The 17,568-nt window shown below is 32.7% G+C and overlaps 1 protein-coding gene across 3 annotated transcripts in view; it reads right to left on the reverse strand.

The window, feature by feature from the left end:
• LOC113515469 (tachykinin-like peptides receptor 99D) overlaps positions 1-17,568 on the reverse strand; it is a 195,770-nt gene that overhangs the window by 36,310 nt on the left and 141,892 nt on the right. For all 3 annotated transcript variants that reach the window (XM_031911155.2, XM_031911158.2, XM_026899695.3), the window contains exons 2-4: positions 8,133-8,285; positions 6,285-6,438; positions 851-1,025 (exon numbers count right to left, since the gene is read on the reverse strand). In XM_031911155.2, the coding sequence (XP_031767015.1) occupies positions 851-1,025; positions 6,285-6,438; positions 8,133-8,267 (464 nt within the window). In that variant the 5' untranslated portion in view covers positions 8,268-8,285. The remainder of the gene's footprint in view (positions 1-850; positions 1,026-6,284; positions 6,439-8,132; positions 8,286-17,568) is intronic.

The raw sequence follows: 17,568 nt of genomic DNA on the forward strand, positions 1-17,568 counted from the left end.
ATGGTGAAAAATGTGAACAATATTTAAATATTATATACCATCTTTTATACCATTTTTCAAACAAAAAAAAGCTATTTGTAATGATTATTATTATTTAACATGAGAAGCAATTTTAAATTCGGCATTAAAAAAAGCACAGTTTTGTCGCCAAACGCATTTGAGAGTATAAATATGCCAAAGAAAATATATATAGGCAGATAAAAACCGATTCATGCTTGAAAAATAAAGATAGGGGTAGGCGCAATGTGACCCCAGTATATTTTATGCACAATCAAGATCGGAAGTTTTCACAAACTCAGGAAGTCATATTATTATTTCAGAGAAGCGGCGGAGCAAGGATTAATTAAAAAATTTGCTGTCTTATATCGTTGTTTTGGTGATGTTTATTTAAAACATCAAATGAGAATGTTTTTTGGTTTGTACTTAAATATAGTTTTTTTTTTCTTTATGTGAGCATAATCTAGTTTCTATAGTCTATGTAAATTTATAATATTTTTTTCATAGTGATAAAGCAACAAAGAAATATAACAATAAGGTTGGTATAGCAGTGTTAGATATTAATGCCTCTCGTGACATATTCGAGTAGGTTCTTTTTTATATCTGTACCTGCAAATTATCAAGATCCCGTTGAAGTAGCTTAGTAAACAGGAAAAAGAATATCTGTATATCAAATGCAGATAAATGCTTGGAATTAAGTTGAACATTAATAATTTTTTAATTGTTTTAAATATGGAATCTTAAAGTATAATATTCATTTGTAATTCACCTTAATTACTATTTATTTTTTTGATTTATTCTTTTAAATATGGAACCTTAATAATTAAAAAATAATATAAAATTTTAAACTTACCTATCTATACTTATAGCCATTAGGGTGAACACCGATGCCGATATGCTGAGCACTGCTATAAACTGGCAAAACTTGCAGTAGAAATGTCCGAATGGCCAATCCGAATACAGCATGTACGTGAAATTGAAGGTTACATTCAGGGTTGACACCATTGCATCTGCCACGGACAGGTTTACTGTTGACAATACAAAAAATACTGTGTTATTTACGAGTTAGCACTATTGTAGATTATTTAGGAATTATCAATATAAGAATTTTATCCATTTCAAAAAGATTTGGTTTTTATTGACCATCAACCCAAAAAACATTATTTAGGAATATAAGAACACCATTCCATTTTTGACCATTAAAAATATTTTAGTATGGGATTAGTATAGGATAATATATATAGCAATAAGTATATATTTTAGTTAAAATATCTATAAACTGTTCCATTAAAAATACATTAAAAAGCTGTTATTCAAAAAATAATAATGGATAATAATTCTATTTAATTTAACCTACCCTCCAAAAATAAGCATTATATTGTCTGGTATACAAATTGGGAATCTGTAATTGGCTAATATATGGCGTAAAGATAATATTTTTAATTATTCTAGATATAAGCTGTTGATTCCAGATGTAATATTATAAAAAAATATATATATAAAAAATAAAATAACAGACTTTTAGTATATTCGAAAATAGGTATGGGCCGATATCGAAATAGGTGATGACATTTTTTCCTTCATCAATGTCCAGAGGAAACCAATATATAGATATCGGATCGGTATCCATATTATCCACGTCTTCTAGTAACGGCAGTCCATAAGGGTTATGTAATGCAATATCTATGTTGCTGTTTATATCTATTAGTCAACAGTTACCACTTTGTATTAGATGGGCCGTCAGCTTCTTTGTTATTCCAACTGGCGCAAAATTAAATCACTTGCCATTCAGTAACTTGTAAATTAAATAAATAAATTATGTATCATCACTTTGTCATCACAAAACAGATTTCCGGTTCCTTTGTTCGTATTTGTAACAAAATTTTAATTAGCTTTTTACTTTGTATATTAATGTATGATATGAGATAAGTTATTTATAAATAAGTTATAATTAATTTATTTGTAAAATTATTTTCAAATATATTTTTATAACATTTACACAATCTGTATTTATTTATAAAAAAAAATGTGTAAGAAGGAGCTCGGGGGCCCACAAATAGTCTATTCTCATTTCAGTCAGTCTAGATTTTATAAAGTTGCAAAAACATGCAGCTCTTTAGCTGTACGAAGTGAGAATGATGAATGAAGACACAAAACACTTCGAGCGTAAATAATAGCAATACAATGCTAAGTAGAAAGTAAACGATCCTCATTTGTAACCAGCAGCTAGTTAGTAAAAGTGGAAAACATTAGTTTTCCTTCCTTACCCAATTAAAAAGTAACAGAAGTTTTTGTATACTCGTATATGTATGAAAACTTTTGCTTCGCCGTTACTTTGATAAGAATTATACAATATTTATTCCTTTACTTCGGCTGTTTGTAAGTTATAAACTCAAAAATTTTCTCAGTGAATTAATAATCGTATAAATAAAGTGTATTTCTAAAGAAAAATAGAATGTAATATGCCTAATAATTAAAAAAAAGAGTCCTCATTTGTAATTGGTCACAAAAGAGTAAATCATCGGTTTTCTTTCCAAAAGTTGTAAACTTAATTTTTTTTTCTTTTTTTTTTTATACAACTCAGAATGGTAAACAAGCTGACGGTCTACCTGATGGAAAGTGGTAACCGTCGCCTATAGACATGAGCAGTACCATGAACATAACAGAGTATACTGTTTCGCCCATGATACCCCCCACGCGTTGCCATTCCTGGGAACTCAGGTGTTATTCCTCTGTACCCAGTAAATTCACGCCATATCCCATCCTTCAAACCGAAACACAGCCATGCAAACACAGCTGCTTCACGGTTGCAACACGAATGGGACTGAGGTACCCAAGCAATCGACTTTTGTACAAAGTCTCCCTCTGGTATTCGTAAATAAATTTACCCAATTTATTATAATAATCGTGACAAAACACACCTATGAAAAATGAGATGAAAAATGATGTGTTGAAACATATCATTTTCATATTTGTTGTGTGTGATAATGAAATGTATTGAAACATCGCTTTAAATATTTTTATCATATGTTTATAAGCTGATTGTTTTTATACAAGAAACTGTTTACTTTATAAATATTAACGAAAGTTTAAAGACTAAAACGGGAAAAAATGTCGTTGCAAAAACTAATATAAGTACTTATCGATAATACTCGTATAATGTTATTTAATTTTTGGGAAACTCTTTAAGTGAAAATTGTTATAAAATGGATTGTTAAACGACCGATTTGAAGCAATAGAAATTGTAAATGTACCTATAATATGGTTCATTGGAAAAGGAGAAAGTTTTAATTCAAATTATTCGCGTGACGTCACTTTTCATCCAAAGTTTGGAGGGTTTTTGTAACAACCGAACAAATGCAAATCCGAACCATATTATCCAGCTCAGTAATAGTTTAAAGGATATACATAATTAAGATTTTATAACGCAATAAAAAAAAAAGCAGAAATTTGCTTAATAATAATTGTCATAGAATTGGAATTGATTGTAATTTAAATTTTAGTTTTTGTTCAACAAAAAAGAACATCTTTTGTTGTAAAAATATTATGGAAATAACCTGGGCGCAAAAACTATCAATTGTAAGTTATCAAAATCTCGAGTTGGCCGAACTTCGTCACGATTGGAGCAGTTGTGTAACAATTATTCAAAATTCTATAACAACTATTCTAAACTGTTATTCCCAAATCAATTTCTTCATTCTTGAATTTTAACAATTATTCTTTGTTTTGTGACAATTTTTTGAACAATTACTTGCAATTATATAAAAAAAATATTGTTATGTATTATTTAAATTTTATCAAAAGCGAAGTCGAACAATTATTTGTGGTTTTATGACAATTACAAATGTTGTTCCTATATTAATTTTATCAAGATTAAAGTCAAACAATTATTTGTAATTCTATGAGAATTAGTGCCAAGTGTTGTTTCTAAATTAATTTTGTCATTAATTGGAATGTAATACGAATGAAGTGGAATGGATTTCTGTGACAATCATTGCCAAGTATCTGATCATAATAAATTTATTGCCAATATAATCGTTGAAAGTGAGTTATTGGAAAAATTTATAAAATAATAGAGATCATCAAGCATGCTAGACATTCGAAGCTGTATTAGATCAATTTATCACATGTTCAGTTTTTATAGCTGAATTACAATATTGTAACTAATGCTCGATCATGTTTCATACGTCAAGATTTCCATTATCATAATAATATTTTTCTGTATTATCTAAACAATAGATTTATTATATTTTCAGACGTGTAAATAATACTCATATAATTCTAACACGTTTTCTTGTAAATAATAAAATAATAAAATTGTTTTTTTCTTTTTGGGAAAGACTGGTAAAGCAACTACTAATATATATATATATGAAGTTTCAAATTAACTTTTAAAAGATAAGCAAAATCGAAATTGATATATCTATTATATTATATTGTCATAAAATTGTACACCGAATATCAAAAAATTTTAGTTAAATATAGGAAAACTTCTTATCTAACAATAAATACTTTTTCAATAAATATCGTTTACATCCAAATTATAAGTTTCCATCTCTGATTCTGTTTTACCTCAAAGGTTTCTATCTGACGCAAATACAAAGTATTTTGGTATAGATTTAAAAGAGTACGCGTGGCCCACGTGACCCTGACAAAGATTTTGTTCTTAGGCTATAAACAAGGAATTACAGAAATCTTTGTTATTAGGGCTCTAATAGATTATGAAACGCAATGATATATTTAAACGAGACACCATTATCAGCAAAACACAGAAGTGTGGACTAGATTGAAAATATTTTCTTCTGTCTTGCTCTGCATACACTTTTATTTTTGGATCACTCAACTTGTTTGCCACTTCAAAAGCATTATGTTTACATTATCCGCTCAAATTAAATAGCTATACTACTGTTATACGTCGCGAATAAAGAGGTACATTGTTTATTTGTTTATCTACTAAATGTCATCACTGTATTGCTGTTTCATAATGTAAACGCTTGTGAGAAAAAAAAAATATTAGTAATGGGGTCTTATTTCTTCATAACTTCATAACATAACATAACATAACTTCATAACATAACATAGCAATACACCCTATCAGGTCGACCTCCACGCGGTTCCTCTTGGAAACTATCGTGATTAGTTTTAGTACAATTCGCCACGATTGGCTAACGGATCTGCTTTCATCGTCTCCTATCACCCCTCACTGGCCCCGCCAGTGTATACCGATAGCGCAGGCGGGGTTACCATTTCATTATCACCCAATAAAAAAAAAAAAATGCACACGTTCAAAGCGTTTCAAGCATATAATAATTACTTCTTTGTTCAACTGTCCCATTCGTGTTTCAACCAGTTGTGTTTGCATGGCTGTGTTTCGCTACAGAGGAATGGCATCTTTGTTATTTCTATGGTACTGCTCATGTCTATTTGTTTGCCATTCTAAGTTGTATGAAAAAAATACTATTTGCATAGCTAATGGTTTCATTTGTGCATTTTTTGGCTCTTTTGACAGGAATCAATGCTATATTCTCAACAAACTAGAACACAATAGGTAAGCCAGTAAAGTGGTTGGCGTCAAAATTAATAAGCAAAATAGATATCTAAGAGCGCCTTTCATAATTTCCGTTGGTAAACAGTGGGGTCGATTTTGAGGTATCGTTTCTCTAAACCCATCTCTAAAATTAAAATTCCAATTTTAATATCAGCAAAATTTTTATTGTAAGAATTAATATAAATTAAAAATTTATTTTAATAGATTTAAGTAAAAATTTGCGATTAATCAAATTGTACATAAAAAAGAAATTTCATGAAAGAATCAAATTAAAATAATATTCAAAAAGTTTAGAGACATGACGTGTCGGAATTAACTTCAATGTTAGCTTTATTATACAGTTTGGAATAGCTACTGATAGAATGTAGAAAACGTGGTTAATGCCTGATGAATGAATTATGATAGTGCCTGATTGATCTGACTTTATTCTCATTTTTCCTCCCTCACTGATATTCCGCCCGTTTATACCAATAACACAGATGAGATTATCATGCTATTATATCCATCCCATTAAAAAAGGACACCACGGAAATTATAGAATATATTACGTCCAATATATTCTATAATTTACCTTTTTTTATACCACTAAGGTGTTAAACAAGCATACGGCTCACCTGATGATAAGTGATTACTATGAACGCCTGCAATATCAAGTGAACAATATTAAGTGAACAGAAAACTTTTATACAATAATTCTAGTAAATTATTGTTATTATATCGAGTACCACAATTTACAAACCTAGGAAGTAATTGGTGACGCTTCTCATCCTCTTGTTGGCGAGCACTATCCATATAACGACGAGGTTCCCCACGGTGGCCACAACCACCATGCCTGCGAACAGCACCGTCCATAGCACCTGGCGCCACCATGGCAGGATGAATGACTGGTAGACCTGCACAAATAATACTAATAACTACTACACGATCACACCAATCACTTAGTTCTGAAGCTGGGATATATTATAAGGAACCAAACAACTACAACGTCTGGGGCACAACCTTCATCATCATCATCATCATATCAGCCATTAACTGCCCACTGCTGAACATAAGCCTTTCCCAGAAGGTCAGTTTTGCCAGTAGTTACCACGCTTGGCAGGTGGATTGACAACCGCAGTTAGGCTCTGCCAAATTAGAAAAGTTTATTTCCTGATTTTTTGTGACCATAAATCGAAACCTGAACTCTATTCACGTAAAGCAACATGCCCACTACTCCGGCAGGGAAGGCGTCAAAATCAATTCTTCATTATCTTCTGTAGGAGTAGTACTATTGAATACTTGTTCTCCCTAGAGATGAGTAATATCAGATATCTATATATTGCGGTCTTCACCCGTTATGATATTACCTATACCAGTCGGATATCTATATTCATTACGAGCAGGTTTTTTTTTTCAATATTATATATTGGATAACCTACAATATATCTGTTATTATTAGGCCAATATATATAGATATTATAACTAAAATATATAGATATAGCTATATATTACCCACCCTTAGTTCTCGCATATTGATGATTTATGCTCTCTTATGCCATGTTGATCATATTCTGTATATACAGAGTGTAATAAGCAATAATATTCCGACATTTATGAAAATGATAAATCGTCCCGAAAAATTGTTTCTATGGATATCACTTGGGGCATTTGTATCGAAATTGCAAATTTCTTGATTGTTCTATAAATTTTTCGCTTATAATATTACAATAAGTACTGCTTATTGAATTACATTGTTAGGTATCTATATAGGTATATTTAGAAATGGCTTTGATATAATGAAACATGGTAACAGGATTAATAGGTCAATAACCTGAAATATGAAAAAGAATTCATCATTTTTTTTTAATTTATAACAATATTTGCAACAATATTAGGTACAGAAAGTATTATAAGAAATAAATTGGATTCTAAAATATGAGTATTTTAATTTATAAAAATCTTGTGTTGTGTCACTATGTACGTTCACACTGATTTTCGAAACGATTTTAATAAAGTTTCGCAAATTGAGAGGTAACTAGAGAGTCAATAATATTGTGGGGGGATTGTTAGTAATGTGGTTCGGCTGCTCCATGGTTGGCAAATCATCAGGTCGACCTCTACGTGGTTTCTCCTAGACACCATCGTGATTACTTTCAGATGAATTAATCACCATGGACCAACTGACCTGTTTTCGTCCTCATTTGTCCTCCTTACCGCATACCCATATCACAAGCAGGATTACTATTCCACTTTTACCAGAGGGAGACTTTGTACAGAAGTCGATTGCTTGGGTACCTCTGTCCTATTCGTGTTTCAACCGTGAATTAGTTGTGTTTGCATTACTGTGTTTCGGTTTGAAGGGTGGGATATGGCGTGAATTTACAGGGTACAGAGGAATAACATCTGAGTCCTCAGGAATGGCAACGCATGGGGGGTATCATGGGCGAAACAGTATACTCTGTTATGTCCATGGTGCTGCTCATGTCTATAGGCGACGGTTATCACTTTCCATCAGGTGGGCCGTCAGCTTGTTTGCCATTCTAAATTGTATAAAAAAAAGTTATCATTTATAAAAAAAAACCGCTTTGAATTAATTGTTGTGACTCACCTCAGTACCATTCTGAGTGTCGTTAATATAGACTTTGTTGATTTCGTCGTAGAAGGTGACGTAGACATTGTGCAGGTCGCTCACGTATGCTGTTGACCTGTTGGACTCCGCAGTGGGGCCGAGCTCGTCCAGCATCGTAGCATGAGATTACACCTGGAAACAATAACATCACAATTAGAATAGCAAACAAGCTGATACCCCACTTGATGGAAAGTGGCAACCCTGGCTTATAGACATGAAAGTACTATGAACGGTAAGAGCACGGTACTCTTTATACTATTCCTGAGAAGAAAGGAGAAGGTACGATTATGCCTTCATACACTGTAATTTGGAATAAAGTGACCTACATAGCTCGAAGGATAAGCAAGCTGATGTGTCAATGGAATGGTCATATAACTCCAAGAATCGAGAACCAATAGGAACTCAAGTGAAATCTACAGTAAGTAAGTGTATAGGCAAACACAATCCAAGATGACCCCCTACTAGATAGAGTACCAATCTCAAATGGTTTGCAGGTTTTATTAGATGCAGGTAGTTCAGGACAGTTTATTATGGTAGTCTATGGTATTGTAGTCTATGGGAGTAGCCTATATACAGCAGTGGGCAGATGAAGGATGACATGATAACGATGACACTGTAATTTCACTGTCATATCCCACATTTCAAACTAAAACACAATCATCCAAGCACAGAAGCTTCCCAGCTGAAACTCGACACAAGCAACTACTTTTTACGACTTTTGTACAGTCTCCCTTTGATTACATTCCCTTATCTTAATTATTTGGGGTCGGCGTAATATGTTTCCTCTTCCATTAATCTCTATTTACAGTCATTTCCGTATTAATTCCCTTTCTAGTGATATTATCTTTCACAGACCTTTATATCCATCCATAAGACATTTCTTAAAACATGTTCTTCTTCTCTGCGCATCACATAACAGTAATCTATTCATTACAAATCTAAATATCAGCATTTATATATCATCACCTATATAGTATCAACTATATTTCGTTATTTAAATAGATTCTTTAATTTGAGAGGAGAATTTACCGTACCGACTGGATTAATATTACCTCTAAATATTTAACAGGTATGAAACCCATGAACATTTTCTATGGGTAAATGTTTTTTCCTTTATTTTATTTTTCATCAATTTTCCATTAGTTTTAGTAGTGTTTAATTTAATATTCTACTATTCGGGACGCAGACAAATTCAATAAATCAAAAATCATGAAAATCGGTTCAGTCGTTCTCGAGTTACAAGTGTTTGAACAAACACGACTTAGTTGGGGGGAAAAGAGATTGTTAGTAATGGAGACTGAGAATCCCATTGCTAGCAATACACCTAACCAGGTCGACCTCCTCGCGGTTCTCCCTGGAAACTATCATGGTTAATTTCTGATGAATTCATCATGATGGGCTAACTGGCCTGTTTTTGTTCTCATCTGTCACCCTTCACTGGTGCTCCGCCAGCGTATCCCGTTAGCGCAGGTGGGGTTACCATACCATTTTCACCCATCAAAAAAAAACACGACTTGGTTTTATATATTATATATAGATATCTAATTAGATTGATAGCGTCAAAAACAGCCCCACGTCACTTTTATAAATTAAAAGCCAAACAATAATATTTCTTTTGTTTTTACGCGGTGTAAACAAATCTTTTGTTCATTACAATTAAAAGAAAACAAACAAGACATTAGGTATCAGTGAAAATTTTTTCAACGCAATAATAAAGACTACAATACAATGAAAACATGAATGTTGTTTATTATACTGTGCTGCCTATGTTGTTGTTGTATCAGCTATTAACTGTCCACTGCTGAACATAGCCTCCACCATAAAGGGGTTTTGCTAGAAGTTGCCACACTTGGCAGGCGGGTTGGCAACTGCAGTTTGGCTTTTGGTGATGTTTTAAGAGAGACGCTGCTGTCCATCCCTCTCCATAAGCTCTCATACTCGCCTCTTACGACATCAGCGAGAAAGGAAGTGGTGGCCTATTCTATGCCAGAACCTACATGGCTTACTGTTAGCTGCAATTTTACTGGCATATCTTTCAAATCGAAACACAGCCATGCAAGCACTTCTGCGTCACGGCAGAAACATGGACGGGACAAAGGTACCCAAGGAGATGACTTTCGTACAAAATTTGTATAAAAAGACCCGTTGGTAAAGATTAATCGCTTCACAAATTTCGGAGATAATGAGAAATGATATATTTTTATCGCTGTTCAGTTTCGGTACATAAAGGGCCACTCCTTTCTTTCCCGTGAGTGTCGTAAGAAATGACTAAGGGAACTTAATAGTCAAAAATTGGGCAGCGGCGCGGTGCCCCTCTTAAAACATTTTGAGAGACTTTGTACAAAATTCGATTGTTTGGATACCTCTGTCCCATTCGTGTTTCTACCGTGAAGCAGTTGTGTTTGCATGGCTGTGTTTCGATTTGAAGGGTAGGATATGGCGTGAATTTACAGGGTACAGAGGAATAACACCTGAGTCCTCAGGAATGGCAATGCATGGGTGGTATCATGGGCGAAACAGTATATTTTGTTATGTCCATGGTACTGCTCACATCTATAGGCGACGGTTACCACTTTCCATCAGGTGGGCCGTTCTTGTTTGCCATTCTAAATTGTATAAAAAAAACTATCTACGGTTGCCAATCCGCTTGCCAAGCGTGGCAATTATTGGTAAAACCCCTTGTTGTTTGTTTGTTCTTATACTTTTATATATACTTCTATATATAAATCCAGTAACTCTATTCGTCTTATCTATATTGAATCTATACAATTACGGTTATGTACTGTAAGTTTTATCAACACCAAGCAAGTTTTCAGTCTCATCATAATCAAATCTTTCCAGCCATTCTTTTAGAATCTTTTTTAATATGTTATTATTTGCTTTTTTAATGTTATATAATTAATTTACTATATTATATTATATAAATAAGGAGCATGAAACTGATACTGTCTTTGGGTAAAACTAGTCTTGACAAAAGGAATTGGACAGCGATCGATTCTTTTATTTTCTTTTGAAGGTAGCATAATGATTACATATTTTCTAAAAACAGAATTTAATTTAAAAGATCGTTATGTCAAACGAAAAAATAATTCGACATGGAAAGCTTCAAACACTTTTAAACATAACTTCAATGATATATTCGCTTTATTCTTACAGTCACTTATAACTAATTGAATTAATTTGCATGAATTTAGACGTACAAGGCTACGTCTAAGTTTTGAAGTAGTAACATTGAGATTTAGTAACAAATACTCGAACATCTTCACAAAACTTTTGCAATTTCTTCACTGTTATAGTTAGTTTTTAAATGATATTAAAAAATAGAGTTATTTACTCGTATTTATACTTTATTATACACACTGATTGTACATAAAAATATGACAGAGGTAAGTAAATGTACAAAGGCGAGCTTGACTCTAAAAGAGTTCTCTTCCAGCAAGCCTAAAGTACTAATATTATAACCATGAAGGTGAGTTCGTATGCTCGTAAATTTTCGGCGCTTTAGAGGTATAATCAGTTGAGATCTTTGATATATATATATATATATATATATATATATATATATATATATATATATATATATATATATATATATATATATATATATATATATATATATATATATATATATATATCTATTTAGCATGAATATGATGATATTGATGAAGATTATCATCATCATCAATATCATATCACCTATTTACCTGTTAACTGTTTACTTCTGAAGATAGACCTCCCCCATAATGGAGGGGTTTTGCTATTAGTTGCCACGCTTGTCAGGCGGGTTGGCAACCATAGTTAGCCTTTGGTGATATTTTAAGAGAGCCATTAAGTTCCCTTAGTCGCCTCTTACGACACCCATGCGGCCACGGGAAAAAGATCATAGTCTACTATTATCCTGACCAATTAATATATTACGGTCAAACGGGAAATGTCGCAGGTTAAAACTAGTATTATCATATTAATTTTCTTCTTACAAGATAAAAAGACAAAGGAGGATCCCGTTCGTTAATAACAACTTGTTTTTTGATCTTATAAAATCCTTGAACCCAATGCCATCCTAAGTATCTACATTCCATTCTTTTAAGTGTTCCTTTATATTTTGAGAGCATTCTTTTTTTAGCTGAATGTTGTCAAGGACTTAGTGGAGTGTTCTTTAGTATGAATATGAGATTATGACCCACATATAATGTACATGGTTACCTACATTATACATATATATATATATATATATATATATATATATATATATATATATATATATATATATATATATATATATATATATATATATATATATATGTATAATGTAGGTAACCAGGTAAGTTTACCAGAGGGAGACTTTGTACGAAAGACGTTTGCTTGGGCACCTCTGTCCCATTCGTGTTTCTACCGTGAAGCAGTTGTATTCGCATGGCTGTGTTTCGGTTGTCGGCAGTGAATTTACAAGGTACAGAGGAATAACACCTGAGTCCTCAGGAGTGGCAACGCATGGGGGGTATCATGGGCGAAACAGTATACTCTGTTATGTTCATGATACTGCTCATATCTATAGGCGACGGTTGCCACTTTCCATCAGGTAGACTGTAAGCTTGTTCTAAGTTACATAAAAAAAGGTAATATGAGTATTATATGTATTATTTTAAAATTACTGTTTTAGTTTAATTTTGTTATGATGACGGTGCAGTCAATTATATTTTCTGTTATCTCTGCCTACGATATATAGATACTCTTTATTGTTTTCTCCAAAAGATTACAGTAGTAAACTTAATATAAATAGATACGAACAATTTCAAGAAATGTTCACACTGAGAAAACAATGGGCGGCATTATCGCTAAAAGCGATCTCTTCCAGGTAACTTTTGGATGGAGAGGAGTAGTTATAAACAGTTGAATGTCAGATAACGCCATTATTATTATTATAATCTATACATAAAATCCACCATTTACGCTTTCTAGGTACTAGATACACTACTAGAATTTACCCGAAACATCGTCCGCTTTATAAAAATTAATGCCACTTTTCGTTGTAATTTTATAACTCAAGAACGGGCTCACTATCCGAACCAAATGTTTAGGCTTTGTTCGGAATATTTAGTAGATGGTTTATGTGAAGTTTGCACAAAATCTGTCGAGCGGTTCTTCATTTGTCACATTTTTTGTAACCAAATGAATTCAATAGATGGCGGATCATTTAGTAAATGGGGATTTTTGTGTCAAATTCAATTTTTTTTTAAGATGGGGATTGTGCTGTCAAATTGAAACTTTTTTCAGTGTTGACAGTACAAGCATGTTGTTATGCCATTCATGCGGTTATTTCATTTTGGACGTGCTTCGATTAAAGCAAATTGTCAGCGATAATTAGTGCTTTGTGTTTATATTTTTAAAGTTTAATATACTTTTTAATTTTTTTTATTATTTCACTTTATACGTAGCGAAGCACGTACCGGGCTGCTAGTATTGTTATAAAAAAGCAGCAAAAGTCCAGTCTCCATCTCAAATAGTTCGTGTATACAAAATTTCATGACCATTAATTGAGCTCAAAAAGGTAACAAACTAACTTTAATATTTATAATTTATTATCTATATTCCGTGGCTTTACTCGCATGTAACAGTATATAAAATATCATCTGTGTTAAGTTAGGATAAATCCCTCTGTTTGCCAAATTTAATTTTAAAATTGATCCAGTAGTTTTCTCATGAAAGAGTAATAAATTTCCATCTGTACATCCTTTCAAATATACGCAAACCTTATAGAGAATGTTTATATTTTTATTGATCATATTAAATAGATCAAATTGGCAGGAAATATGAATCCTGGTAGAATTAGAATTTGTGATTTCAGGCTAAAATTTGACAGGTTCACCAAGATTAGTCGATCATGTACAGACTTTTTAATGACCATGTAATTTTGAACATAGTACATTTAAATAAATATATGTTAACAGAGATTTAAGAGTAACTGTTAATTTTCTTGTGGATTCTTCTCAACAGATAACAACCTTCCGAACCCTGTAGTAGACTAAAAAAAAAAATGATTTAAAAGTGCTTGTAAACAAGCCTATTTGAATAATTTGAATTTTAAATAAAGACTATAGAAAATTCGTTAAAAATAAAACTTTATTCCACTTGTGTTTTACTCTATCCCACAGCTGATTTGTATGGCTGTATTTTCGTTTGAAACCTGTAAAATTACAAGGTAACGAAGCGTAACACCTTAGTTCTAGATATATAAATGCCATTTTTTTTCTATAAGGGTTGAACCCGTACTCTTATCTGTTTGCAATACCGGTATTAAAAACTTTATGCTGAAAGTCGACTCAAAGTAATAAAACGTTAGGCGGTATCGTGCCAGTTCATCAAAGAAAATCCTTATTCATAAAGGTTTTGAGTATCAGTATAAGATACAGAAATAATGTATATTGGTTTTTCTGATGTCGTGTTACTGTAATATATTACGTTCTTTAAATATTTATCTAACCAGGAATTCATTGATATAAGGATATATTTATCGTTTCCTTTTGGATTGAATTCTTTCACAAAGTTATCTAGGGTGGGTCTTTGATTCGATTATATTCGCATCGGAATATGCTGAGAATTTTCGTATATAATGCCATGTTGGTGTTGATTCTTGTGAGAAATTTAGCCATTTCTCTATTTCACCCAAGAATTCAAGTGTTTATATAACCTGTCAAAGGGCATTGACAGGTTATTGAAACAAGTTATTTAATCTTCGTATCGTATGATTTGGAACGGTTTATTTACCATTGCTTTGTAGAATAGAAAAACATTTCGGAAAAACATTTATTGTTAGACTTACAGCATATAGATGAAAATAATATTTTTTTTCTATGCTTACGAAGCTTACGTAGATACCTACCTATGATCTACCTGTAAAAATAAAAATTATTGTCAACTAATAACCGTATAAAGTTTAAATTGTTTATGTAATAATTGTATGAACGAAGTGTAAAAATTGTACCTAGACAATTTTTATATTTTTTCTTAATATTTATAACTTCACGTCACGTCAAATTGTGACCAGCCAATCAAAGCGAAACGCAAAGAGACGCACACCTCAGTGGGGATGTATTTTTTAAAAAGGAATTTAGGATCGATAGTTGATCGACGACGCGCTTGACGTCTTTATGTACATATTTTGCTTTGTTACGTAACAATTGTCTAGTGTCAATTTATTTGTAAATGTGTTGTGTTTGGACATTTTTCTTCTTAAATCAATATACCATACAACAATCTTAGATTATAAAGACTAGCCATCTAAAAGATTTCCAGTTTATATAAAGAAGAATATGTTAGAGCAAGATAGAACAGTAGGAAATTCACGTACACAATATAATCTGATTTGGCGGGAATAGGATAATAGGTTGTGATTATTTTTATATGTTTAAGCATAGTTTTACATGAGTACTCGTATAGTTGCCTAGAGTTAAATTACTATATCTAAACATATTATAAATTAGGAAAAAACTACAAATATGCACATTTCCACGTAATTGTGTTGTAAATATTTATCTCATTTCAACCATCAGAAATATTTTGTTTAAGAATTGGTAGAAAAATTATTTAATATAATCCAAATAAACCTCTGAACGTTCACAGATTCGAACAAAAATAATAACAAATACGTGGATTTTTGCAATTTCAATTCTATATTCACCAGAGGGAAACAAACATGACAGAGATGCCGAAGTAAACGAATTTTGTACAAAAATCGTTCACTTCGGCATCTCTGTCCCATTCGTGTTTCTACTGTGAAGCAGTTGTGTTTGCATGGCTGTGTTTCGGTTTGAAGGGTGGGATGTGGCAGTGAATTAACAGGGTACAGAGGAATAATATCTAAGTCTTCAGGAATGGCAACGCATGGGGGTTATCATGGGCGAAACAGTGTACTCTGTTATGTCCATGGTACTGCTCATGTCTATAGGCGACGGTTACCACTTTCCATCAGGTGAGCCATCAGCTTGTTTGCCATTCTAAGTTGTATAAAAAATATAAATTCAGAACATTGCACACATTTACATTAAACGCACACTAGTATAACAATTTTCTCGTCACGTTTTTGTAATTGCATTGCTAATCTATCAGTACGTGGGTACATGATACTACGTCTACGTATGATGTACACTTTCCTTCATATTTTTTTCTTATTTAAGAGTTTCCTTTGGTCGGGACAATTACTTCATGCATTTTTTTTTCAGCCTGCTCTATACCAAGCTTGTTTGCCATTATAAGTTGAATAAAAAAAAAATCTTTGACCTCCCTATACGACAAGACACCTAGTGTCTCTTTTATCTGTTTCATGTAGTTATAGGTAGTAAGTAGGCGATTGGAAGGGGAAGACCCAGAAGGGTTCCCATCCTCTTTTGCTCTTTTCTCTATTTTTCTTTCTAGTATGCTCTTTATAAAATCGTCATGTCGTCTAAGGTGGCCTAGCATTTCACCTCCTCTATTCTCTATTGTTTTTAATAATGTTCTTTTCCGATTTACTCTTTTCAAGACTTCCTCGTTCTTTATTATTTCTGTCCAGCTTATCCTTTTCATTCTCCTCCATGTCCATATGCCCATATTTCGAATGCCTCAAATATCTTTCTTTCTTTCACATGTGACCATATAAATATTTATTGGAGCAATTTCCACTAATAACGTGGATACATATTTGCTGACAGCCCGAGGCAATCATTCGATTCCTAAAATCGCGGGTCGATATGTAATGGCTGAAATTCGAGCCGATAATGAAATGGTGGCGGGCGTGTCTCGCCGCATCCTACTTATTACTATCCTAAATATGTGGACAAACAAACTATATAGTAGACGTGAATTAGTAAATTGTTGCGGTTTAGATGCGCCAGTTGACATTGTATCATTGTGTTATGTTAAAAAGTCACGCAATACCAATTTACCACAGGGAGACTTTGTGAAAATTCGTCTGTTTGGGTACTTCTGTCCCACTACTATACACTGGCGTTATTAGTATACACTGGCGAAGCACCAGTGAGTGATGGTAGATGAGGAGGAAAACACTAAGGTTTCTAGGGGAAAATGCGTAAAGTTCGACCTGACAGGGAATATTGCTAGCAATGGGGTTGTTAGATCCTATTACTAATATTCTCTTTCCTCCTCTATGATTACATAGCTATGTGTCACTTTAAAGAGTGGGAACATATCATATCAGCTGGTAACTGTCCACTGCTGAATATAGATCTCCCCCATAAGGCGAGTTTTGCTAGTAGTTGTCACGCTTGGTAGGCAATTGGTAACTGCAGTTAGGGTCTGGTTATGTTTAAAAAGGGACACTGTTGCCCATCACTCGACTATTAAATTTCTTTGAATATCTCTTAGGACTTATTTATACAGAATGTACTTATATATAACGGGTGTTAATATTTATTGGCAA

Source organism: Galleria mellonella, unplaced genomic scaffold (genome assembly GCF_026898425.1).
Source record: "Galleria mellonella isolate WM207_F2 unplaced genomic scaffold, CSIRO_AGI_GalMel_v1 utg173, whole genome shotgun sequence".
In the NCBI taxonomy this organism is placed as follows: Eukaryota; Metazoa; Arthropoda; class Insecta; order Lepidoptera; family Pyralidae; genus Galleria; species Galleria mellonella.